Source organism: Hyperolius riggenbachi, chromosome 4 (genome assembly GCF_040937935.1).
Source record: "Hyperolius riggenbachi isolate aHypRig1 chromosome 4, aHypRig1.pri, whole genome shotgun sequence".
In the NCBI taxonomy this organism is placed as follows: domain Eukaryota; kingdom Metazoa; phylum Chordata; class Amphibia; order Anura; family Hyperoliidae; genus Hyperolius; species Hyperolius riggenbachi.
The window spans coordinates 54,252,680-54,275,017 of NC_090649.1; the positions used below are offsets into that span (position 1 = coordinate 54,252,680).

At 45.8% G+C, this 22,338-nt stretch overlaps 1 protein-coding gene across 4 annotated transcripts in view; it reads right to left on the bottom strand.

Annotated features, from left to right (window-relative positions):
* The window catches only part of HMBOX1 (homeobox containing 1), a 187,157-nt gene that overhangs the window by 5,529 nt on the left and 159,290 nt on the right, over positions 1-22,338 (bottom strand). For all 4 annotated transcript variants that reach the window (XM_068280052.1, XM_068280050.1, XM_068280049.1 and 1 more), the window contains exons 6-8: positions 22,162-22,315; positions 9,740-9,822; positions 1,470-1,565 (exon numbers count right to left, since the gene is read on the bottom strand). In XM_068280052.1, the coding sequence (XP_068136153.1) occupies positions 1,470-1,565; positions 9,740-9,822; positions 22,162-22,315 (333 nt within the window). The remainder of the gene's footprint in view (positions 1-1,469; positions 1,566-9,739; positions 9,823-22,161; positions 22,316-22,338) is intronic.

Here is a 22,338-nt window from a genome sequence, read left to right on the forward strand (position 1 = left end):
TGCAGGGTAGTGAGGGGTGGATAGAAGGAAGAGATGTGTTGGGTTGAAGGACAGGACGTGTCAGGTAGAAGGATGATGTGCAGTACACGACGCAGCAGCTTCCTAGGACGGGAGAGGAGAACAATGCCCTGGGGGGTGGTCGCTGAAGATCTGGCAAGCCGTAAAGAAAATCTTTATCGGCGGCCCCAGCAAGTTTAATCTAGCCTGTGTTTGTAGTTTAAGAGTTTTACATTCATCATTTCTGGAACTATAACCAAGGCACCTCCAGGCATGCAGTCAGCGATGGTGTTTGGCACTCAGGGGTCAAGCAAGATTGGCAAATTGCGTGTCATGGATATGTTCCATATATCGGGGCGACCCTTTAGACTCTAGTTTAGAGTATCCCGCCACTGCTCACTATTCAGCTATACCTCCATTCTTGCAGGGCCAGCTTTCCTATATAATGCCCTTGTTATGGACATATCCCACGGGTGAAACTATTGCTGCAATGCATCTCCTGAGGCTATGACATGCAGCAAACAGATCCAGGCTAGGAGCTACTGCCTACAGCAACACAGTTGGCTCTTCAGAAATGCTGCTGGCCACGAGAAGTAGAACCTCTGCAAACATGAAACAAATACCAAGTACAAGGTGCAGCCACAGGGCTGCCTGAGTAGCATAAATGACAGCCCTAGCAGGACCATAATGCTGGACAAACTTAGTTATATTTAAGTAAACCTAAAAGTAGTAAGATCCCCAAGAAGAGGGAAGGCTCTGGGTGCAATAGAGCCTTCCCAGTCCTCTCTCAATGTCCTTACTCTAATGCTGTCCTCCATGAAAGTTAATCAACCAAATGGTTGAATGTGAAGTACTCATGTCTCCAAATACTTCTAAAGACAATGCACTTGAAGCCTTCTGAGGATTCCTAAAAGCACCGACTTTCCCGGGTGGGAAAAATCGGTGGATCAAGGGCACGGAGAGAGGACTGAGAAAGCTCTATGGGATGCTAGAGCCTTTCCTCTCCACAGGCATCTTTTTCAGGTTTCCTTTAAATGCATTTTAACACAGCAAACTTCTGCCCGCCTCACATGAACACCCCCGGGTCCTGTGCATGAATGTAGAGTTGGGGTACTGGGTAAAGAGTGGGAAACCTGCTGGGGAGGCAGTCCTTATCAACATCACAAGAAGCGTGGTGGTAAGGCCGTGTTAGGTTTACAGGACAACAAAACTTTGACTGGACAGTGTTTCTCAACTCGCTCTATTGCTCCCCAAGATATTACCCTTCAGGAGTTCTTAAATGCAAGACAATGACTGAAGGGGGTTACTAGACTGATCTTATGCCTATGGGCAATGTTACTAAATAACTCAATGTAGTATAGAAAACAATCTAATTTTCCATTGCTATGTAAAACTTCTGCCTTCAGGTGGCAAGGCTAGACTTTGTCATTGGTGTGGGTGGTGGTGAGCATGGCTGTGCTCTGTTACATTACCGATATTGGCTCTCCTCTTGATTTCCTTCCGCCTGTTGGCAAACCAGTTATACACTTTCAAAGAGGTGACTCGCTCCAGGTCCGACAGCTTCTTTCCTGCAAGGACATGTACAAGTTTATGGAGAGAGAGAGAGAGATAGATAATAAAAAAAAAAAAATAAACAAAAAAAAAAATATATATATATATATATATATATATATATATATATATATATATATATATATATATATATATATATATATGTGTTCATCCAATTGTTGCCAACATCAAGTGGCTTTTTGGCTTAAAAAATTATACACACCAATGTGCATATAATTTGCATTAACAATTATGCGCTCAGAGCTTGCCAATACTACGATCTCAGCGCTTTACCTGACCTGAAGAAGCGACTGGGAGCCGCGAAACATGTTGGCCATTTCTGTGCCATTACCAGGGCTGTGGAGTTGGAGTCGAGGAGTCGGAGCAATTTTGGGTACCTGGAGTTGGTGGTTTCATAAACTGAGGAGTCAGAGTTGGGCGTCTGAGTCGGGTGATTTTTGTACCAAATCCACAACACTGGTAAAAATTAGACTAAGGAGTCTGAGCCATTTTGGGTACCTGGAGTTGGAGTCGGGACTTTCCTAAACTGAGGAGTAGGAGTCAGATGATTTTTGTACGGACGCCAAAGCTCTGGCTATTAATTTCTACTTTTTACTATGTCTGAAAAAATCATTCAGCGTTTTAAATACAGGCAAGCCAATGCCTGTCTTTCTTTTAAACAAGGGATTTGCATGATTTCCGTCTATCGGCAAACACCGTGGAATCATCGGTGGTGTTGAAAAGCCCTTAGATACCTAACAAGAGAAAGGGCAATGTTTTGGATCCTACAGAACCACATTCAAAATTGGCACGTTTGGATCATCTTGCCAATATTTAGAAGGATTCGCCTTCCCAAGTGCTTCCGTAGACAGGCACATCTGTACTGTGTATGCGCAAACCCAGACTTGTGCTTGGGCAGTATGTGGTCCACACTGCGGGTCGCTCAACTTCAGAAGTACTTGGGGATGCGAGTCCTTCCAATGCCCTGACGAGGAGTCCCTTCATTTAACAGAGCTGGTTGAATAACTTCGCTGGGGATCCAGGGCCTTCCCTCTCCTTAGTAAGTTAAGGCGCCAATACTTAATTATCAAATTGGATGAAAATCAGTTCTGCCAAGAGCGTGCCCAGGGGTGCAGCTAAGGTTCTGGTGGCCCCAAGCAGTTCATAACTTGAGGCCCCCATCCATGAAAGAAGTTGCTTCTGAAAAATGGATAACCACACCTCAAAACAAAGCGGCGCGCGCTGTGGCAAAACATGGGTGTGGCCAAAACATGATGTGGGTGGGGCCAAATACTAGCAGTTTCTAGGCTAAATTGCACCCAGGGCGAGGCGTAAAATGCGCACCAAAGTGGAGACAGGTATAGGTGCCTGCAGTACAGGTAGCCCATATAGTTGCCCCCAGTATAGGTTAGATAGGTAGGTGCCCCCATATAGGTTAGATAGGTAGGCGCCTCCAATATAGGTAGCCAGTATATTTGCCCCAGTATGGGTTAGATAGGTATATGCCCCCACTATAGATTAGATAGGTATATGCCCCCAGTATAGGCTAGATAGGTATATGCCTCCAGTAAAGCTTAGATAGGTATATGTCCCCAGTATAGGTTACATAGAGCGGGCAGAGTGAAGTTTCCACTTACCTGCCTGGATCCTGCACAGAGCTTCTATCTTCAGCCTCTCCCGATTTGCGTCGCATCGGTAAGAGCTCCCCTGTGATGACATGTGGTTACGTCAACACAGGGGGCGCTGTTACCATAGCGACAGATGCCGGGACAGGAAGTAGATAGAAGCTGTCAGGATTGAGGAAGGTAAGTGGGAAATTGTCTCTCCCTGCCGCTCTGCCTGGTGCGTGCCCGCCCGCTGCCAGCAGCAGAGCGAGGCCCCCCACAGTGTGAGGCCCCAAGCTGGGGCGTGCCTCCCCTGTATGCTGGCGGCGCCCCTGAGCATGCCCAATAGACAAAATTGGTTTCATGTATCAATCGGACAAGCTCTTAAATCACTGGCAGACGCGCTCGGATATCGGAATGAGCAACTATGTGTGACGTCACACATGCGCCACCTGCTACTCCCCAGCAGTGCGTGAGGTGCAAATGGAGGAAGCGGAAGATGCATGGACATCACGGCAGGTGACAGCGGACAGGTAAAGTAAAAATGCATGCCCAGGATTGCACATTACACTAGGGGGCAGCGACAGAGGCAGCAGACGCAGTGTCACGAGCCAGATTCAAGAGAGATTTCATGCGGAAATCAATGGGGAATCAGTTTATGGTGACCAAAAAATCTCTCTCCGTTCAGATTCCATCAGAGAGGGATCAGTCTCTGTCAATCAGCCGCCAAAATCTCTAGATGTATGGGTAGCTTTAGTCATTTTTTTTAATGTCGCTTCCGGTTTGCTCTAAAAGTATTTAAAACATGGCGCTTTGCAATCGTCTTGATGAACAATGCATCATTCAGATATTGTGTAGTGCATGATCTAATGATGGGTTAAACAAACGACCCATGACGATTCTCATGCCTTTGGAGCAACCGTCATGATGGATCACTTTGGCAGGAGTGTATGGTTATGTATGATTGTTCACATCACGTCTCGTGAATATCTTGAAAGATAAATTGTGGGATGATCATTTAAATGCATTTCACGCAATCTATCTTTCATGTGTATGTAGCTAAATAGTAACAGGTCTAACACTTTAAAAATGGGTTTCAAGACTTTGACCTCAAATCACTAAAGGGCAGTTTGGGGAAAAAAAGTATAAAATACAGGATGTAATATTGCACCAAATTCACTAAGTCTTCCATCATCTAGTAGAAGTTCGGTAATTTACCGAACAAACATGCTTTAACTCATTAAGCCCCGCTCGGTAAGTCTCACTGCATGTGTCGCAGGTCAGACAGGAAGCGGTGAGTCTTCCCACAAGTGGTGTGCATGAGTCAATGTTTTTTGTCCAGTGCATTCCCGGCATTCCTTTAGATGTGCTGCAACCAATAGTGGTAGCTATTCTGTATACCAGTATAAAGATATGCACATCTAAAGGGATACAGAAAAGCCTTTTAAAAGGTTTCCATCCCCTGCTCTGCGTTCTGAAGTCCCGCCCGCCAGAGCATCAGACTAAGTGGGATGAGAAGGCTGTGTGGCAGTGGCGTAGCTAAGGAGCTGTGGGCCCTGATGCAAGTTTTGCAGTGGGCCCCCCAAGCATTCATACATAACAATTGATACGACGCACCAAAACCTGCCAATGGCAACTACAGTGTCAGAGAGCAAGAAAGGGATGGGGAACAGCTTGTTAATGATTATCACTATTCAAAGTATCTATAGAAGTGAGCACAGGACCAATAGAGAGCCAATACTGTAGTTGAGGGAGGGCCCTTCGGGGCCCCTCTGGCCCAAGGGCCCCGATGCGGTCGCTACCTCTGCACCCCCTATTGCTACGCCCCTGCTGTGTGGCCCTCCCTATTGGCTGCCTGGCTGCGTACGCATGAATTGGCTGGCGGGAGACTTGGGCGCAGGACATAGCCGATATATGGCTGATCCTGCTACTGCACAAGTTCCCGGCGGCATAAATACTATTCCCCCTCCATGTGGATAGTGGAGATGATATAATTCGGCTTCCAGCTATTGCTGGAGGCCGAATTATAGTGTTTTAACCACTTGCCGACCAGGGGATTTTTCAGTGATCGGTGCTGCGTGGGCTCTACAGCCCGCAGCACCGATCAGGAGTGCAGCAGGACGATCAGACTACCCCCATTTTTTCCCCACTAGGGGGATGTCCTGCTGGAGGGGTCTGATCGCCGCCAGCTGCATTTGCTTAGCGGGGGGGGGCTCTTCAAAGCCCCCCTTCGCAGCGTACTCCGCCGTTTCGCCGCTCCCTCCCTCCCCCTGTGAGCTGCGCAGGACGGATTTCTGTCCTGCGCATTGAAGGATAGGCTTCAGCCTATAATATGCCGGCGATCCCCGGCCAATCAGAGGCCGGGGATCGCCGATCTGCCTTACGGCGCTGCTGCGCAGCAGCGCCATATGATGTAAACAGCGGGGATTTCTTCCCCACCTGTTTACATTTTGCCGGCGAGCCGCGATCGGCGGCTCTCCGGCTGTTCACGGAGACACCCTCCGTGAACTGACATGGAAAGTTTCCATGGTAACCCGCAGACGACCAGTTTACGCCAATCGGCGTTAGCTGGTCGTCAAGAGCAACTTCAGCTCCGTCTTCTGACGGCACTGAAGTTACTCACAGCCGTAATTCCTATTACGGTCTATGGTGGCGCCGGCTGCGCCCAAATCTCCTGCGCTGTTATTACAGCGCTCTTGCCTGGCTCTCTCCCTACTGACTGTCTGCTACATCTGTCAATGTTACCAGATGGTCAGAGCTGGAGATAAATACCAAACACTTTTACTTGATTTATCAAATGCTTTAATCTTTGTGAATTGCAATTTCTTGAGTTATTTACTGTACAAGTCGGTAGTTTTATTTTTCAGTGCGGTTTAGTGAATTGGCATTTGGGAAGGCGATCAGTAAAATCAGCGGTTTTCTGCATTACCGAATGCGGTAATGTTTAGGGTCTGTTTCCACTACACGCAGATTGGATGCAGAAATACTGACTCCAATGAATGCCTATAGGAAAATCTGCATTTAGTGAAAACAGGCCCATAGGCATTCATTGGAGTCAGTTTTTCTGTATCCAATCTGCATGTAGTGGAAACAGGCCCTAGTGAATTGAGGCCTTTTTTAGAGGGTGACAAACCATATTTGATCCTTTATAAAACCGACCCCCAAGATTTGGCAAAGAGCTGAAATAACGTCTGATCCTCGGCACCTGTGAGACACGATTTCTACTTCCTTTGCTGAAAAGGCAGAGCAGGCTCTGAAGCTCGTGATGAGATTCAAACTCACGTTCTATTTCTGTAGCACCTGTAAGCTTTTAAATGCAAAGCATCGTCTCTTAACCTTGAGGAAGAGAAGCACAGCGATAAGGCCACCGAGACGCCCACATACACCTCGCACAACTCCTGCCAGAAGCCGCTTGGCATCGAGCTGGATTTAAGCTGGTTGGCATCCCACCAAGGGCTTTAATAGAGAATGAATTATTGTTCCGACATAAATTATGTAGATCGCTGTGATTTTTACATAACATTTCAAGGTCCTTGCTGAATAAAATGTAACGATGACAAACAAAACATCTTTCTGTATGGATTTCGGGAGTGTGAATCTGATGGCGGGACCAGCAAACATCTCCAGGGGTCACCCGTGGAAACCCCTGATGGCGGCAAGCCAGCTGCGGATCAGCAACATTGCTGCCAGCATTTATTTCTGTACTCTATGCTTAAATTTTAGGGCAGGAAATAAAACCCTTATCTCCAGGACTTGTATGATCTAGTGGTGGTCATATTCATAAATGGGTCAGCCACTTCCAAAGTTAAAGCACAAGTCATAAAAATATCTAGACCTGACAATGTAGGGCATGGTGTGTGTTTAGCATATAAAGTTCTAAATAAGATTTGCATCAAGGTTACCTAGTCCAAACCAACAGATACCCAATACCAATGCTTAATGTCTGACGAATTTGCGGCTACACTGCAAAGCATGATGGGAGTGGATTAGCTGGAAAGCAGTGGGTGGCACCTTATGAACCAGAGCTCTCCAACTTACAAATTATTACAATGCTGGAATCCCCCCACCCCCAATCCTTGGATGAAGCAGATGCGGAGCCTACATGTTGACTGCGCACAAAGATCTGCCTCCTGGACTGCATCATTTAAAGTAAGCTTAGTAGGGCTGCAATCATGTAACTAGAATGTTTTTCTAGAGTGTTAACTTTACTTACTTAGAGCCAAATCCTGCCCTTCTTGTCCTATACAGGAAGCCGTTTAAAGTGTATATCCAGATAACTGAGTGTAACTGCCCATCGATGGCCCTACTCTGTGGCTGGACTCTCCTGCTGATCGTGTGTCTCTAATACGTTAAGCACAGCCCCTCAACAAGCATGCAGATCAGGTGCTCTGACTGAAGTCAGACTGGATTAGCTACATACTTGTTTCAGGTCTGTGATTCAGCCAAAGAGATCAGCAGGACTGACAAGCAACTGGTATTGTTTAAAAGGAAACATCCATATCCCTCTCAGTTAAGGTTCCCATTAAAGAGAATCTGTAATTTAAAAAAAAAAAAAACTCTCTGGGGGATACTTACTTCGGGAGGAGGAAACCTCTGGATCCTAACAAGGCTTCCCCCCGTCCTCCTCCATCCCTACCGTTCAAGAACCGGGACCCCTCGAACTGAGCCAAGGTAAATATTTACCTACCGCGATCCTGCGCAGGGGCACTAGTGGCTCCTTGTCCGGGTAATGCAAAAATAGCCGAACCCGATCGATCCGCTCTACTGCGCAGGTGTGAGTCCTTTGCGCCTGCACAGTAGAGGGGATATATGATCGGTTTGGCAATTTATGCCTTACCGGAATGAAGAGCCGCTGCACTGGATCATGTGAGGTAAATATCGCCGCTTGTCAAGAAGGTTTCGGAGGAGCCAGCGCTGGATTCCCCAAAGCTATTGAGGATGAAGAAGCCTCAGTGGGACCCTGAGGCTTTCCCCTCCCGAGGTAAGTATCCTCCAGGGGGTTTTCTTTTAATTACAGAGTCTCTTTAAAGGACCACTATTGCAATAAAAAAATTACATTTTAAATGCACATGCATAAAATGTACATCTGTTCCAGAGTGAAATGCACGATCAATTCATTTTCTTTCCTATGCTGCTGTCACAGTTGGTTGTAAAAACCTCACAGGTTTTGGATTAGTCCATCTCGTCATGGTGCATTCTCAGGGTTTTCCTTTTTTTTTTCTCTCTCTCTCAAAAGCATTTACTGGACAGACAGTAGATGCTCAATCCAACTGCCAAAATAGTGTACAAATGAGTAGGGAGGCTGACTGCCATCTTTGTATAGAGCCTTTCCATAGATTTCTTTTGTAAAGATTAAAGGAAATACTCCAGCATGGAGATATGGAATAGTCCAAAACCTGTCAGATTATTACTTCCAAATGTGCAGCAGCACAGGGAAAAAAAGTAACGTATAGTGCATTTTACTCTGAAAGAAATGAACTTCTTGTGTGTACACGTGTATTGTAAACATTACAATTTACCGTTGTCTTTTAATTCACATTTCACTTTTTATTAAAGGCATTATTTTAATTTTTAACTAAGCTATGATTTTCTTTAAGTGTAGTCAACTGAATTGTTGTGTTACACAATGACAAAGTGCTGAAATCTTGAAGCCCCTAACTAAACTAAATCACTTTAAGTGGCTGGAGAGTGTAAGGGTTAAGGGCTCTTCTTCTGACACAGGAGCGCAGGGTTTGAATCTTGGCTCTTCCTATAGCAGTAAGCCAACACCTATTCAGTAAAGAGACCTTGGGCAACACTGCCCTAACACTGCTGCCGAATGAGCTAGTGGCTGCAGCTCCGGCGCATTGAGTCCGCCAGGAGAAAAGAGAGTTATAAATGTAGTGTCTTGTCAGGTGCATCATTCTCCAGTTGTGAATCAAGGGAAAAATCTTCGACAAGTGTTCGCTTGTTCTATTAAGATTTATTTTGGGATGATGAGCTCCGCTTCTTCAGTAGCAGAGCTAAACATCCCAGCATGCTTCATGATAGACATGGATTGCCTATCACCTCCAGAGTTCAACTAAAAACCTCTGGAGCCAAAGCTTTCTGTCATGCTGCCCCTACCCTATGGAATGCCTTGCCACACTTAATCAAGACAGCTCCAACCCTGGACACGTTTAAATCAAAACTGAAAAGCCTCCTGTTTAGTCTGGCATTTATGATCGCATAACTCTTAACCCTGTACACATTACTATGTACTGATCTGAGACAAGCTTATGCCCTTTGGGTCCTACCAGAGAAAAGTGCTTTACAAATGCTTCATTGTTGATTTTATACAGGGTACCTGGGGCCCTATTTGCTTGGACAAAAAAAAAAAAACCACACACACGACATGAGGAGTGTCACATGTGCATGCAGGCATCCCAAGGTGCTCATACTTTGTATGCATGATGATATTCTGAGATTGGACACAAGAAAGGTCTCCAGGCTACAGCTGGCGATGACTCCTCCCCCCAGATTCCCTTCCAGGCCTATGCGTGAGTCTGTGTGAACATAGGTATGTGGCCAATGGCAAGATCAAAGTGAACCCAGCACATTCAGCTCACCTGGCTTTTGTATAACTGCGTTGCAGGCGTTGGCGATTTCCTCTCGCTTGGCCTCGTCTGGATACTGGTTCTCATTAAAATAGCTGAAAAATTCAAGTGTTCATGATTAGGCAACATCATTTTATCTGCATACGCAGAGCAGGCATCACATCCTGTGCATATGTGGATCTATAAAAACCTCTTACGTTAGATATATACATTATTCTCTTGCAGTGTGACCTGTATAACTAAAGGCAGATTTCAGTAAGATGGCTGCTTGAATCCCTGAAATATAAGTTATTCATGAAAAAAACCTGCTTTGTTGAATGCAAAACGCTTGTATTGTGCTACTGAACGACCAAGAAAGGCTCCCTACCCTCCTGTGATTGATTGTGACCTGAAGTATCTGATCTGTAATGATTATGAACCCTAGGAGAGCCAATCTCAGAAGGAACACGCAGTATGCAACTAGAGATAGAACACTATGCTCCTATTGGAAATACTAGGTGACCGAATTTGACAGCTGAGCGATAGACTCATCATAGAACTTTATTCAGTTTCCTCCAATAAGCACACTGCTGCTACAATGCTGCCAAGTTCTACCATCTCCTCGTATACTATTTGCTGGCCTCCGAAACAGTCTTCATGGCGTACATGTGACAGCCTTGCACATTAATTTGGGTGTGAGATATTGCTCATCTCAGAATATTGGTAAGACTACTGATATTCTACTATCAACTGTTATCGATAGCAGAATATCGGAAACATCAGGGCCGTTTCTTGGGCAGTGCGGGCAGGGCGACTGCCCTGGGGGCAGACCAGCAAGTAGAAGAAGAGGGCACAGGAAGAAGGACATAACTGCTAGGCAGTACGGAACCGGTGAGACGCAGTGCAGCCGAATTGAATAAGAAAGAAGATTACCAGCGCAATCACCTTCCTTGACTCCTCCTGGGCTGCCTGTGTCAGGCGTCAAGTCATCATCACTTTACCACCGCAGGATGACACCTGATGTCCTGTAGCGGTACTGCAGGCTGTCATTAAGCAGCCCCCATGGAGGAGTCGGCTTGCCGGTATTCTATTCCCTTGTGTGCTCGCCTGGTCCCTGCTTCTTCCTGGATGAGCGGCTGGTCACTAGTAAGTAGGTAGCTCTACTCGTGACCTGTGGCTGTGTGACTGTCCCTAAAGAGTAATGTGTTCGCGAGTCCACGGAGGAGGGAAGGGGGGGGGGGGATCATATTTTACACCCTCACCCTGGGTGCAATGTAGCCTAGAAACTGCCCCGGGAAACATTACCAATACAGGTAGTTTCCGGTTAACAAAATAGATAGGACTGTAGGTTCCTTCTTAACCTGAATCTCTTAAAGGGGAACTTCAGCCTAAACAAACATACTGTCATTAAGTTACATTAGTTATGTTAATTAGAATAGATAGGTAATATAATCTCTTACTCGCCCTGTTTTAAAAGAACAGGCAAATGTTTGTGATTCATGGGGGCTGCCATCTTTGTCATGGGGGCAGCCATCTTTTTGGTTGAAAGGAGGTGACAGGGAGCAGGAGACACAGTTCCAACTGTCCTGTGTCCTGATCACCTTTCCCAGCTGCATGCGCTAGGCTTCAAATGTCAAATTCAAAATGTAAGGAAAAAAATTGCACCAAAACAGCAGAATGAGAGCAACAACATGAGAAATCCCATCATGCTTTGCACAGCATCAGGGGAAAAATGCCCGGGCAGTTTTCTTCTGTGCATCTAAAAATGAGGCTTGTACAAGAGAAACAAAGTTCTGATGCTGTGAAACTGTTAAAGAAACACCAGGCCTTTTCAGTGCTGCTGAGTCGATTTTTAGTCTGGAGGTTCACTTTTTTAAGTCGGAACACTGTGCCATCTCTGTCCCCTGTACCTCCTCTGTGCCTCCAGTGTCCCCTCTGCCCTCTGAGCCTGCTTATACAAGTTTAAAAGCCATTTTTTCTTTGATTTTTTTAAAATCGATTTTCTCAAAAACTACAAGTCCAATTTGAAAAAAAATGTTTTTGGCTTGTTCCCCCATGGAAACACTGAATCCATGCCGTTCGTATCGGCGGGTCATTCGTATGGGCCCGTTCACACTTGTGTTTTTGGGAAAAATGGACCGGATGTCCGGACCGGACCCGTATGGTTCCTATCCGGATCCGGTCCGTTTGCATACGTTTTCAATCAGGTATGAATACGGCTGCAATCCGGATCCTTTTTTTAAAGAGATATACACACTATATAAATATTGTTGGGGTCTGGGAGGTCAGCAGAAGCTGCACCTGTAGCATCAGGTCCTGCGCTGTGTAGGGCCTCACCTCCACGTCCGACATACTGCCAAACAGCTCCAGCACGTGTGTCACTGCTGCTCCACTCCAGAAATGTTGTGCCCATGTGTCCCCATCCAAAATGGCCACTAGAAAATGCATAGGAAGTGGGGTAAAACGTCCGGTTTTTATAGCCAGTGTGTTCTGTGCTTTCCGTTTCCCATTGGTTTCTATTGCCGGACGGTGCAGTCAGGCTCCAGTCCGGGTGAGTCGGCTGGATGATCCGGACCTTAAAAATAGCGCATGTTGGAAAAGTGTCCGGAGTCCGGATCCGGTCCGTACAGAACGGACGCGTGTGTACAGTCGCATAGACTTTGCATTGCTATGCCGAACGTCCGTTCTGTTTGTACAGTATACGGTCCGGATCCGGCCCAGCGAATCCGGAAAGCGAACGCTAATGTGAACCGGGCCTAAGTCGGGGACTATCTGTATTCTACTATTGGCCTATGATCTTATCCTATCCTCCCTCCCCCCATGCCTAACACTAATTTACCCCCTAACTGTGCCTAACACGGATATGTCTCCTATCTATGCCTAACACTAATTTACCCCCCCCCTCCCCCCAACCGTACAACAACCATTATCAGATGCAGCTATCTGGTGTCCCCACCTCTACCTGGAGTTTTAATACACCTAAGCCAAACCCTGCTGCTGTTATTTCTGTAAGCAGTAGCAGAACTCCACCAATGTCATTTCCGATGTCTCCACCGCTACTCTGCATTCAAGCACACCATAGCTGGACTCCACCGGTGCCATTTTCAGTGTGCCTGCTCTGCTTCCGCTAGCAAACTCCGGTCCCTCCGGCACACAAATTATCAGCTTTTGCCGGTAATTTGAGAAATAAACATTAGCGCCTATGTTGGCGCCCAACTTTTTGGGCAGGTAATTGCGTCCAAATTACCTTCTTTATGGGGGTCTGAAGGTAGGAGGGTACTCACCATTGATTAAAGTCTGCACACCCACAATTTTAATAGCCAATATGCAATAGTTACTAGGGTGCAAAGTAGAGAAAACCGTATTCTAAACATAAACGATACACGCACACCAGATAAGATATTTGCAAAAAGTGAACTTGTATTATACACAAAACCGCAGCATTTGAATGACAATGGTAATAACAATATATACAAAAAGTCTGGCAAGGGATTATACAGTACACAAATACTGCGGTCTGCAAGCAATATATCACAATTACAGTGAATAAGCATCACAATATCAGCATATATGAATAGCTAGTACATCAAGATAAACTAATTGCAGACCCATAGTAGCCAAAAGGCTATAGCAGTAAAATCAAAAAGGAGGGGGATCAGTGAGCAAACCGTTATCCAACAACGTTGTTTTTCGAGGTGTAAACCTCTTGTTCACGGGAACAAAGTCCAAGCGGCAAAGGAGCTTAAAGAGGAACTCCAGCCTAAACAAACATACTGTCATTAAGTTACATTAGTTATGTTAATTAAAATAGATAGGTAATATAATCTCTTACACTCCCTGTTTTAAAAGAAAAGGCAAATGTTTGATTTCATCAGGGCATCCATCTTTTTGGTTGAAAGGAGGTGACAGGGAGCATAAAACACAGCTCCAACTGTCCTGTGTGCTGATCACCCCTCCCCGTTGCTAGGCAAAGTGAACAACATAGGAAATCCCATCATGCTTTGCAAAGCATCAGGGGAAAAATGCCCGGGCAGTTTTCTTTGATGGGGCGGAGCTTAGCTTTTGTGCAGCTAAAAATAAGGCTTACGTAAGAAAAACAAAGTTCTGATGCTGTGAAACGGTTAAACACCAAGCCTTTTCAGTACTGCTGAGTAGATTTTTAGTCTGGAGGTTTACGTTAACAGACAACAACAGCATCCAAGCAGTGCGGGCTACTCTCTAAATACATACAGTGTGCATTTCTCTAGGCTTTCCTATTCAAAAATGATAAGAAATATTAGGCTGTAGTACAAGCATACAATGGATCCTTTGGCTGCTGAATAATGTGATTTGGGGCTGAACTGAAGGGCTCCTGCCACCTTAAAGGACCCTGTCACAAGTTTAACTAGTGTTGCTTTAAATCCAATGTCATGGAAATTCTATATTGCATGGACACCCTTTTACATTCAAATTCCACCCACTGAAATAAAATCATATTCCAGAGGAATGAGATGTAGAGAGAACAGAACACACACTGTGGCAGAGTAACAGTACTCTGGACATATGAGGCTAATCTATCCTCCTAGAGTGCACTTGAGGTCTATCAGGAACAAGTTATCTCCATATCAGCTATTCCGCAATATAGGCGCAGCTAAATTGGATCCAGCAACTTTTAAGATCAAGGTATAATATTATTATAGCAGACACTTGGCCCCCTTCCACAGTACATGCAAAGCTGAAAAACAGCTTCGGAGGCTTTTGGAACAGTAACAATCGATGGAAGACGGCAGAAGGGGGATAACCCAATAATAAAAATATCGACAGTGCAAGTCCTTTCAGTATACGGCGCTCATCCTCCTGCAGCTTACATCTCATACAGGCTGTGAGATGCTAGTAGTGCAGGAAAGACAACGAATCTCTGCTGACCAACATTTCAGAGTATGGGGGTGACTTCCTAGAGCACAGGTGTCAAACACAAGGCCTGCGGGGGGAATGCAGCCCTCCTTGCCAGTTTATGTGGCTTTCATGAGCTTCCAACGTGCATCATTGTAAGCAGTAAAAGACTGACAGTACACTACCTTCCCACCCAGAGGATGACCATGTTACTGGCTGAAACATTGTCAGTCTGAACCCGGGTGCAGCAACAATCCACGGAACCCCATCTGTGAAATTAGCATGATCCAAAACTGCCCAGTGTGGCTTGTAAAACACAAACACCTCCCCCCCAGGAACATCCCATCCACATTGTAGTGCAGCTGAGCAGTGTAATATTTACCTGCTGAACTACTATGTCTTGTCTTTTCCATTCTTTCTGGCAGCTGCACACTCTAAACTTCCTCACCTCCAGCTCCTGATTATGTGACACTCATGGCATTCAAAAGCTAGAGGTATGCATGATAGAGCATGTGGCTGTCAGGAAGAATATAGGAGACCTGAAGGAGCAGGCAAGTATAAATGCGCTCCACTGTGCTACTCTGCAGAAGAGGGAGGAGCAGGGAAATATCACACTGCTCCACTGCGCTACTCTGCAGAAGAGGGAGGAGCAGGGAAATATTACACTGCTCCACTCTGCAGAAGAGGGAGGAGCAGGGAAATATCGCAGCTTCCCCCATCCTCCTCCATCCCACGGTGGTCTCGCTGGGCCCCTCGAACGGCGGCCATGTAAATTTTTACCTCTCCGAGCAGGGAAATATCACACTGCTCCACTGCGCTACTGTGCAGACGAGGGAGGAGCAGGGAAATATCACACTGCTCCACTGCGCTACTCTGCAGAAGAGGGAGGAGCAGGGAAATATCACACTGCTCCACTGCGCTACTCTGCAGAAGAGGGAGGAGCAGGGAAATATCACACTGCTCCACTGCGCTACTGTGCAGAAGAGAGAAGAGGCAGGGAAATATCACATTGCTCCACTGCACTCCTCTGCAGAAGAGGGAGGAGCAGGGAAATATCACACTGCAGCACTGCGCTACTCTGCAGAAGAGGGAGGAGCAGGGAAATATCGCAGCTTCCCCCATCCTCCTCCATCCCACGGTGGTCTCGCTGGGCCCCTCGAACGGCAGCCATGTAAATTTTTACCTCTCCGGCTCCAGCGCAGTAGAGCAGATCTGATTGGGATCGGCTATTTCCACCTGATCCCGAGCCAAGAGCCGCTACTGCGCCTGCGCTGGAGCCGGAGAGGTAAATATTGCAGGCGCTACTGCACCTGCTCCACAGCCAGTCACAGCCTGACAAATTGTCGGCTGCCACCTTGGAGGTGCCCAGTGAGACCACCGTGGGACGGTGGAGGACGGGGAAAGCCTCATTAAGATCCAGAGGCTTCCCTCAACCGAGGTAAGTAACCCCGGGGCACTTTTTTATGTTACAGGGTCTCTTTTAATCTTAACAAACAGTAAGTATGTAACAAGAAGATCCTGGTTTCATTTTATTTTTTTCTTCCCTTTTTCTGTTCACATGTATGGATGCTTCAAAGTGTACCCAAGGCAGAAAATATTAAGAAAAACAGATACATACCTATGAAGGGGGAAGCCTCTGGATCCAGCAGTAGCTCCCTACATCCTCCTGGCCAGAACCGTTGCTGAGCGTGGACTCCCCCAAGAGCTTGTCAAATTTTATCGTGGCCATGCCCCCCTTAATGCACAAGCACAGCAGCACTGCACCTGTGTGTGTACAGCAGCACCTGTTGTGCGCAGCATATGCTCATTCACAAGCGGCTCCATGCTGCTGCCCGGGCGTGGCCGTACTCACGCAGATGCAGCACGGTCCTGCACTGGCACAGAGAGGAGCGTGGACGCAAACTTCCAGAGGGTCCCAGGCAGCGATAGTGGTCTGCAGGAGGACAGGGAAACTTCCTCCTTACTTTTACTGCATACAACAAGGCATGTTAAAAGCTCTTGAGTGCAACATAAATTGGTGTGGTGGGCCACATTCGGCCACAGGCCTTGAGTTCGACGCTTGTAATTTGGACCATAGATACGATTTGAATATCGTTGCACTAACAGTCCTCCATGTGCAAATACCAATTTTGTACCTCATCATTGCTACAGGTAAAATCATCCAACACACAAAATATAATATTTAGGAGAAATATTTATGCCTCCTTTTAGGCGTTATGAAACTGGGGCCTCTCTTTACAGTGTACGGGGTTGTGCTTCAGTGAGATTTTCTGACGCAAGGTTTCAGAATTTACCTCTGAATTTAGTTTAGGGATTCCTAGAATCTTCAGGACAGGGGTTATTTTATTGGGAATTTTCACTGTTGTTGCGGTTATAAAGTCCTGCTACTTCATGCGCGAAAATAAATTTTTCTATTTATGCATTAGAAAGATATGAATGATGGTTCACTTAAAGTGAATCTTAAGTAGAAAAAAACAAAAAAGGTTTTAACTTACCTAGGGATTCTTTCAGCCCCCTGGACTCCTACAGTGTCCACAATACCCTCCTGATCCCCTCCGAGCAGCAGCGACGACCCCCACAAAGCTGGGCTGTCGGCCGCTACTGCGCCACGAGTGGCCCCGAGCAGCACGCAACCTGGTTGCGCTTCTTGCACGGAAAGTGTTCTGCACATGTGCAGTAGCAAATGACTCTTACTGCGCATGTTCAGAATGCTCCTGGTCACGGGAGCGCCACCACGTGCGGGCGGCTGGGGGCGACTACAGTCCTGCTTGGCAGGGGCCCGCTGCCACTGCCCAAAGGGGATCAGGAGGATGTCGTGGGCACAGTAGGAGTCCACAGGGCTGGAAGAAGTTAAAATCTGCTTTATTTTTGACTGAAGTATCCCTTTAAAGAGAAACTTTAACTAAAGATTGAACTCCATTCCAATCAGTAGTCGATTGGATTTTCCCATGAGAAAGCTTAACCTTTTCTCTAAAAGATCATCAGGGGGGTTGGTATGGCTGATATTGTGGTGAAACACCTCCCACAGTGATGTCATAACCATGGTACTGACAGTTGTCTGTAAACCTTGTTGCATTGTGGGAAATAATGTTTTTTTTCAACTGCCAAGCAAGCAATATCTGCCGCTGTAAACAAACACTCCGTACAAATCACCAAGTAGGACTAAAGAGGTCACTACCAGTGATACATTTCTGAATGGGAATCTGAAGTAAAATAAACTTATGAAATAATGCATTATATGTGTAGTACAGCTAAAGGTGCCCATACACTCGTCAGATTGGCAGCAGATAGATAAGAAATGCATCTGATGATCTATCTGATGCGTTTTTAGAACATTTTTTACCAGGATAGAATTCCAATAGATTTCAGTTTGAAATCTATTGAAATTCGATCTGATGTCATTTTTTTGCCATCAGATTTCCATTAAGGCCAATGCAAACTGATAAGCAATCTAATCAGATCGACCTAAATTTTCCACCCTGCCAGTTCGATGGAAATCCATCGAAATCGGCCATCAATCGGTCGATTGGCCAACCGATTTGCAAACGATCAATCGATCGATCGGGATCAATCGGTCGGCCAGAAAATCGGCTGAGTGTATGGGCCCCTTAAGAAATATAACATTAGCAGCAGAGATATGAGTCATGTCTCCAGTAGAGGAAGAGTTAAGCTGGCCATACACTGGCCCGATTTGCCGCTGTTTCGACAGCAGATTCGATCACTGGGATCGAATCTGCTGCCAATCGTTCATGCTACCCGCCGAATTTCGATCCATTTCGACCGATCCAGTCGATCGCTCTGTGCGGAAAATTACCGTCGATCGCCCGTGGGTAGGGAGTGCGTCGCTAGCGGCGTTCGAGTGCCCGGCGACCAACGCAATAGAGCGGCAATACATTACCTGCTCCGCCGGCGCGACTGTCCCCGGTCACCGCTGCTCCGTGTCCGCGCAGGTCTCCGGCATGCTTCAGTTCCTCCTGCCCGGCAGGAAGAAGTGAAGCATGTCGGGGCCGGAGACCAGAGCGGAGACGGAGCAAAGGTGACCGGGGTGAGTCGTGCCGGCGGAGCAGGTAATGTATGCAGGCGGGCGGGGGGAGCGGCAGCACCACCACCACAACAGATTGTGAACGGTTTCAGGCTGAAATCGGTTCACAATCTTTTCGCAGTAAAGGTAGCCATACGATCCCTCTCTGATCAGATTCGATCAGAGGGGGGATCTATCTGTTGGTCGAATCTGATGGCAAATCGACCAGTGTATGGCTACCTTTAAGAAACTTAACTTGCTATCTATGCAAAAGATCTTCTCTGAGCTGGGTTGCTGTTTTCTGAGGCACATAAGGCACCCATACACTAACCGATTTCTAGCAGATTTGACCATCAGATAAATTCCTGTCAGATGGCTGTCTGGTCGAATTTTACAGAAATCTATCTGATGTGTGCCACTTACTAGGAACTGATTTTCAATAGATTTCAGTATGAAACCTATTGAAATGAATTGCTACACGATTTGATCCAATGCAAATCTATGGGCCATCGATTTGCCGCCAGCAGCCGACTGACCTAGATTTTCTGCTCGGACCGATTGAGTAAATCTATCAAACTTGGCCAGAAATCTATCGGTGAATCGATCACACTGCCTGCTGCACCGATTTCTAGCCTAGTCGATCACAGTGGTCGAATCGGCCATAAAAAACGATGGCAGAAACCGATAAGTGTATAGGTTCCCTTATACTTCAAATAAACAAGACAACTTCAGATAAGATTTTTACTGCATGGAAGTAGAAAGGGTCATTAGCGCTGCTCTGTTACATAGTTTAAAATACAGAGTGCTTTGTAAATTGCAAATATGGCAGAATGATACAATGCTATTTAAAAAAAAAAAAAAAAAAAAAAAAAAAAAGGTAGATACCAGAAAATAAAAACAGGAGACTCTTTGCTTTACTACTAATGTTCTATTTATTATCCATACTACACATACAATTCATGATATCATAAGTTTTTTTTTTTCACTTCAGTGTCACTTTAAAAGCCTGGATCTGGTTAGTTAATCAAGCTATACCCAAACATGGACTAACTTGTGATGCTAGGAAAACATCCAAAACATTCAGCCGTATATGGACTCAGTGGATTGTATAGGCTGCATAAATTACCATATAAATTGAGAAGAGATGAAAAGAAATTCGCTGCAGATTTGAAGAGTTTCTTTTTTGTTTATGAAAGGTTTTGTGAGGTTAGCCCTTCACCGTTACACACTGCATTGTTGGCAGAGCATTCACCAGTGCTGGGAATCACTGTATACCGTTGTCGAGTGCACTTATTATTCATATGTTTTTCTTCTGCTTTATATCAAAGCTTTGCTCTTTTTTTTGTTGGTTTATTAACCACTTAAAGAGGAGCTGTTAGGTATAAGGTCTAAGAGAAAATAAACACATATATCAGTAGCTAAAGATTGGCTGTACTTACATTACATATGCATTTCACTGTCCACGTTTGTACTTCACAGAATTTTTATATAGTATATGCAGAGATTGATGCTCCTGACAGCTCATGGCAGGTTCCATGTTTTTCTGTCAAATGTGTCGTCATGTCCTGCCTGCTTCCTGATCACAGAAAAGCTCGTACTGAATAACACAGTGTGCAGTGAATATTAATGAGCCATGTGGCTAGGAACAATAACTGACTCCTGCAGTGTACTTGGCCCGGAGATTTATCAGTGCTACACGCTGGACTGATTACAAGCTGCTGTAACGTCTCATTAGCAGCCGAGGGGAGGGCCCCAGAATGCTTTGCAGTATAGTATGCGGCTTGCGTCCTCTTAGGTCTAACAGCTTTTCTGATAAGCACACATCAAAGGTAACTGAGATTTTTATCTTCACTAATGGCTTTTTGGCTTCCTTCTAAACTGTTTAACACAGGAGAATAGAGGTTTAAATTAGCTTCTGCAGCCTGACAGTTACTCTTTAAGTACCAGCCGTCTCTGCCCCCTTAAAGGAGTTATCAGGCAAATAAAAGAAAATAAGTGCTTCTTACCCGGAGCTTCCTCCAGCCCCAAGCTCCCTGGAGGTCGCTCTGACGTCATCGCCGGGGACCGGGACGGAGCTGCGGCAAATGGCTGAAGGGAGAGCTGCAGCAAGGAACATGCTGGGAGCTTGGGACTGGAAGAAGCCCCCGATAAGTAGCACTTATTTTCTTTTATTTGCCTGATAACTTCTTTGAGGACCAGAGATGGCTGGTAGAAGAAACGACGGAAAAAACGGCGAATCACCACAAACGCCGTCCACCTCAGCCACACACTCTGCCGTCTCTATGACGGCAGAGTTCCTGTGAGCTGGTCAGGAGCTGCTTTCATTGGCTCCTGACCCTGCCTATCAATGTAAGCCAATGGGAGCTGCTTCTGTTGATAGACAGGGCCAGGAGCCAATGAAATCGGCTCCTGACCCGCTCACAGGGCTCTGCCTTTATAGAGACTGCAGAGCAAGTAAGCTGCGGCGGGGAAACAGCGGCGATATTGTCGGGAGGGATGAAAGCAGCGAGAACACGCGGTGTTGGTGTATTTCTATAAGTGCGGTCCTTAACTAGTTAAACAAACCAAAAATAAATATATAAAAAAAAAAAACCTTACAGGATTTGTCAAGTAACCACTATCAACAAAGGTAATATTGTAAATCAGTAGCAGTCTGGCTGTGAATAAAAAAAAAAAAAAAAAAAAGGAGAAAGCCCCTATTGGGGTTCAACCATCTCTTGTCTTAGGTAACAAATGTGTGTGGAAAGTTAAAACACTAGTTTAGACTATCATTATTTAATGTACCGTATATGATTGTAAATATGTATTCGGTAGCAATGCAAAAGTATCTGTGCATTACATCTGTACTTTTTGCAACACATATATTAAAAATCTGGAAGGGTGAACTAGGTCTTACTAAAGAGGTAAAATACACCCATCCAACTCTTTACAACCTTTCTCCTCTGTTCCAGAATAATGTTCTGTATACTCTGAGTAGCAGTGACCTATGATTGGTCACTGCTACTCAGCAAGTGCAGTGATTGGCGCCAATGATGGAGCCTTGTCCCGCCCGTGAGACCATTGGCTCAAATTAACAAACGCAGGCGGCAGTGATGCTATCTTCTGAAGGAATCATATGTTCTCCTCTGCCCCTCCCCTCGGCAGCACGGTCATGCTATTGAACTGAAGTAAAGCTGTTCTTTAAAACAACGGGGACAAAGGACACAAAGGGACAAAGTAGGGAAACGAGAGGTACAAGGAAGGCACAAGAGGTACTAGGGGGACATAATTGGGGGAATAAGATCCACAAGACACCCCCCCGCACCATGGACACACCAGCTTTAGTATATATTTGTTCCCGCTTTTTGTCCTCTACACCTAGGTTCGTCTTATGGTCAGGAGCATCTTATGGTCTGAAAAATACGGTACCTGGAGGACAATATATTAACCGAGCAATTACACCATGCAGTTTCAAAAGATTACAAAAGCATATTTGTGACAGATTTACTTTAAGAAGACAGCAAAGTGACGACACAAATGGGAATATTCAAATCCATAAACATGTTCAGGAAGTGAGCCATACCTTTCCATGACAGCCAGGCACTCTTTCCTCCAGGTGAAGCGACTGCCCCGTCGTAACCTGAATGTGCCGGAGGTAGCGGTGACAGGGGGTGGGGTTTGCCTCCACTCTGTGTCATCTATAGGGATGGGCGCTGGCCTCATACTTAGAGTTGCACCTGTAATGTCACAAAGGGGGACA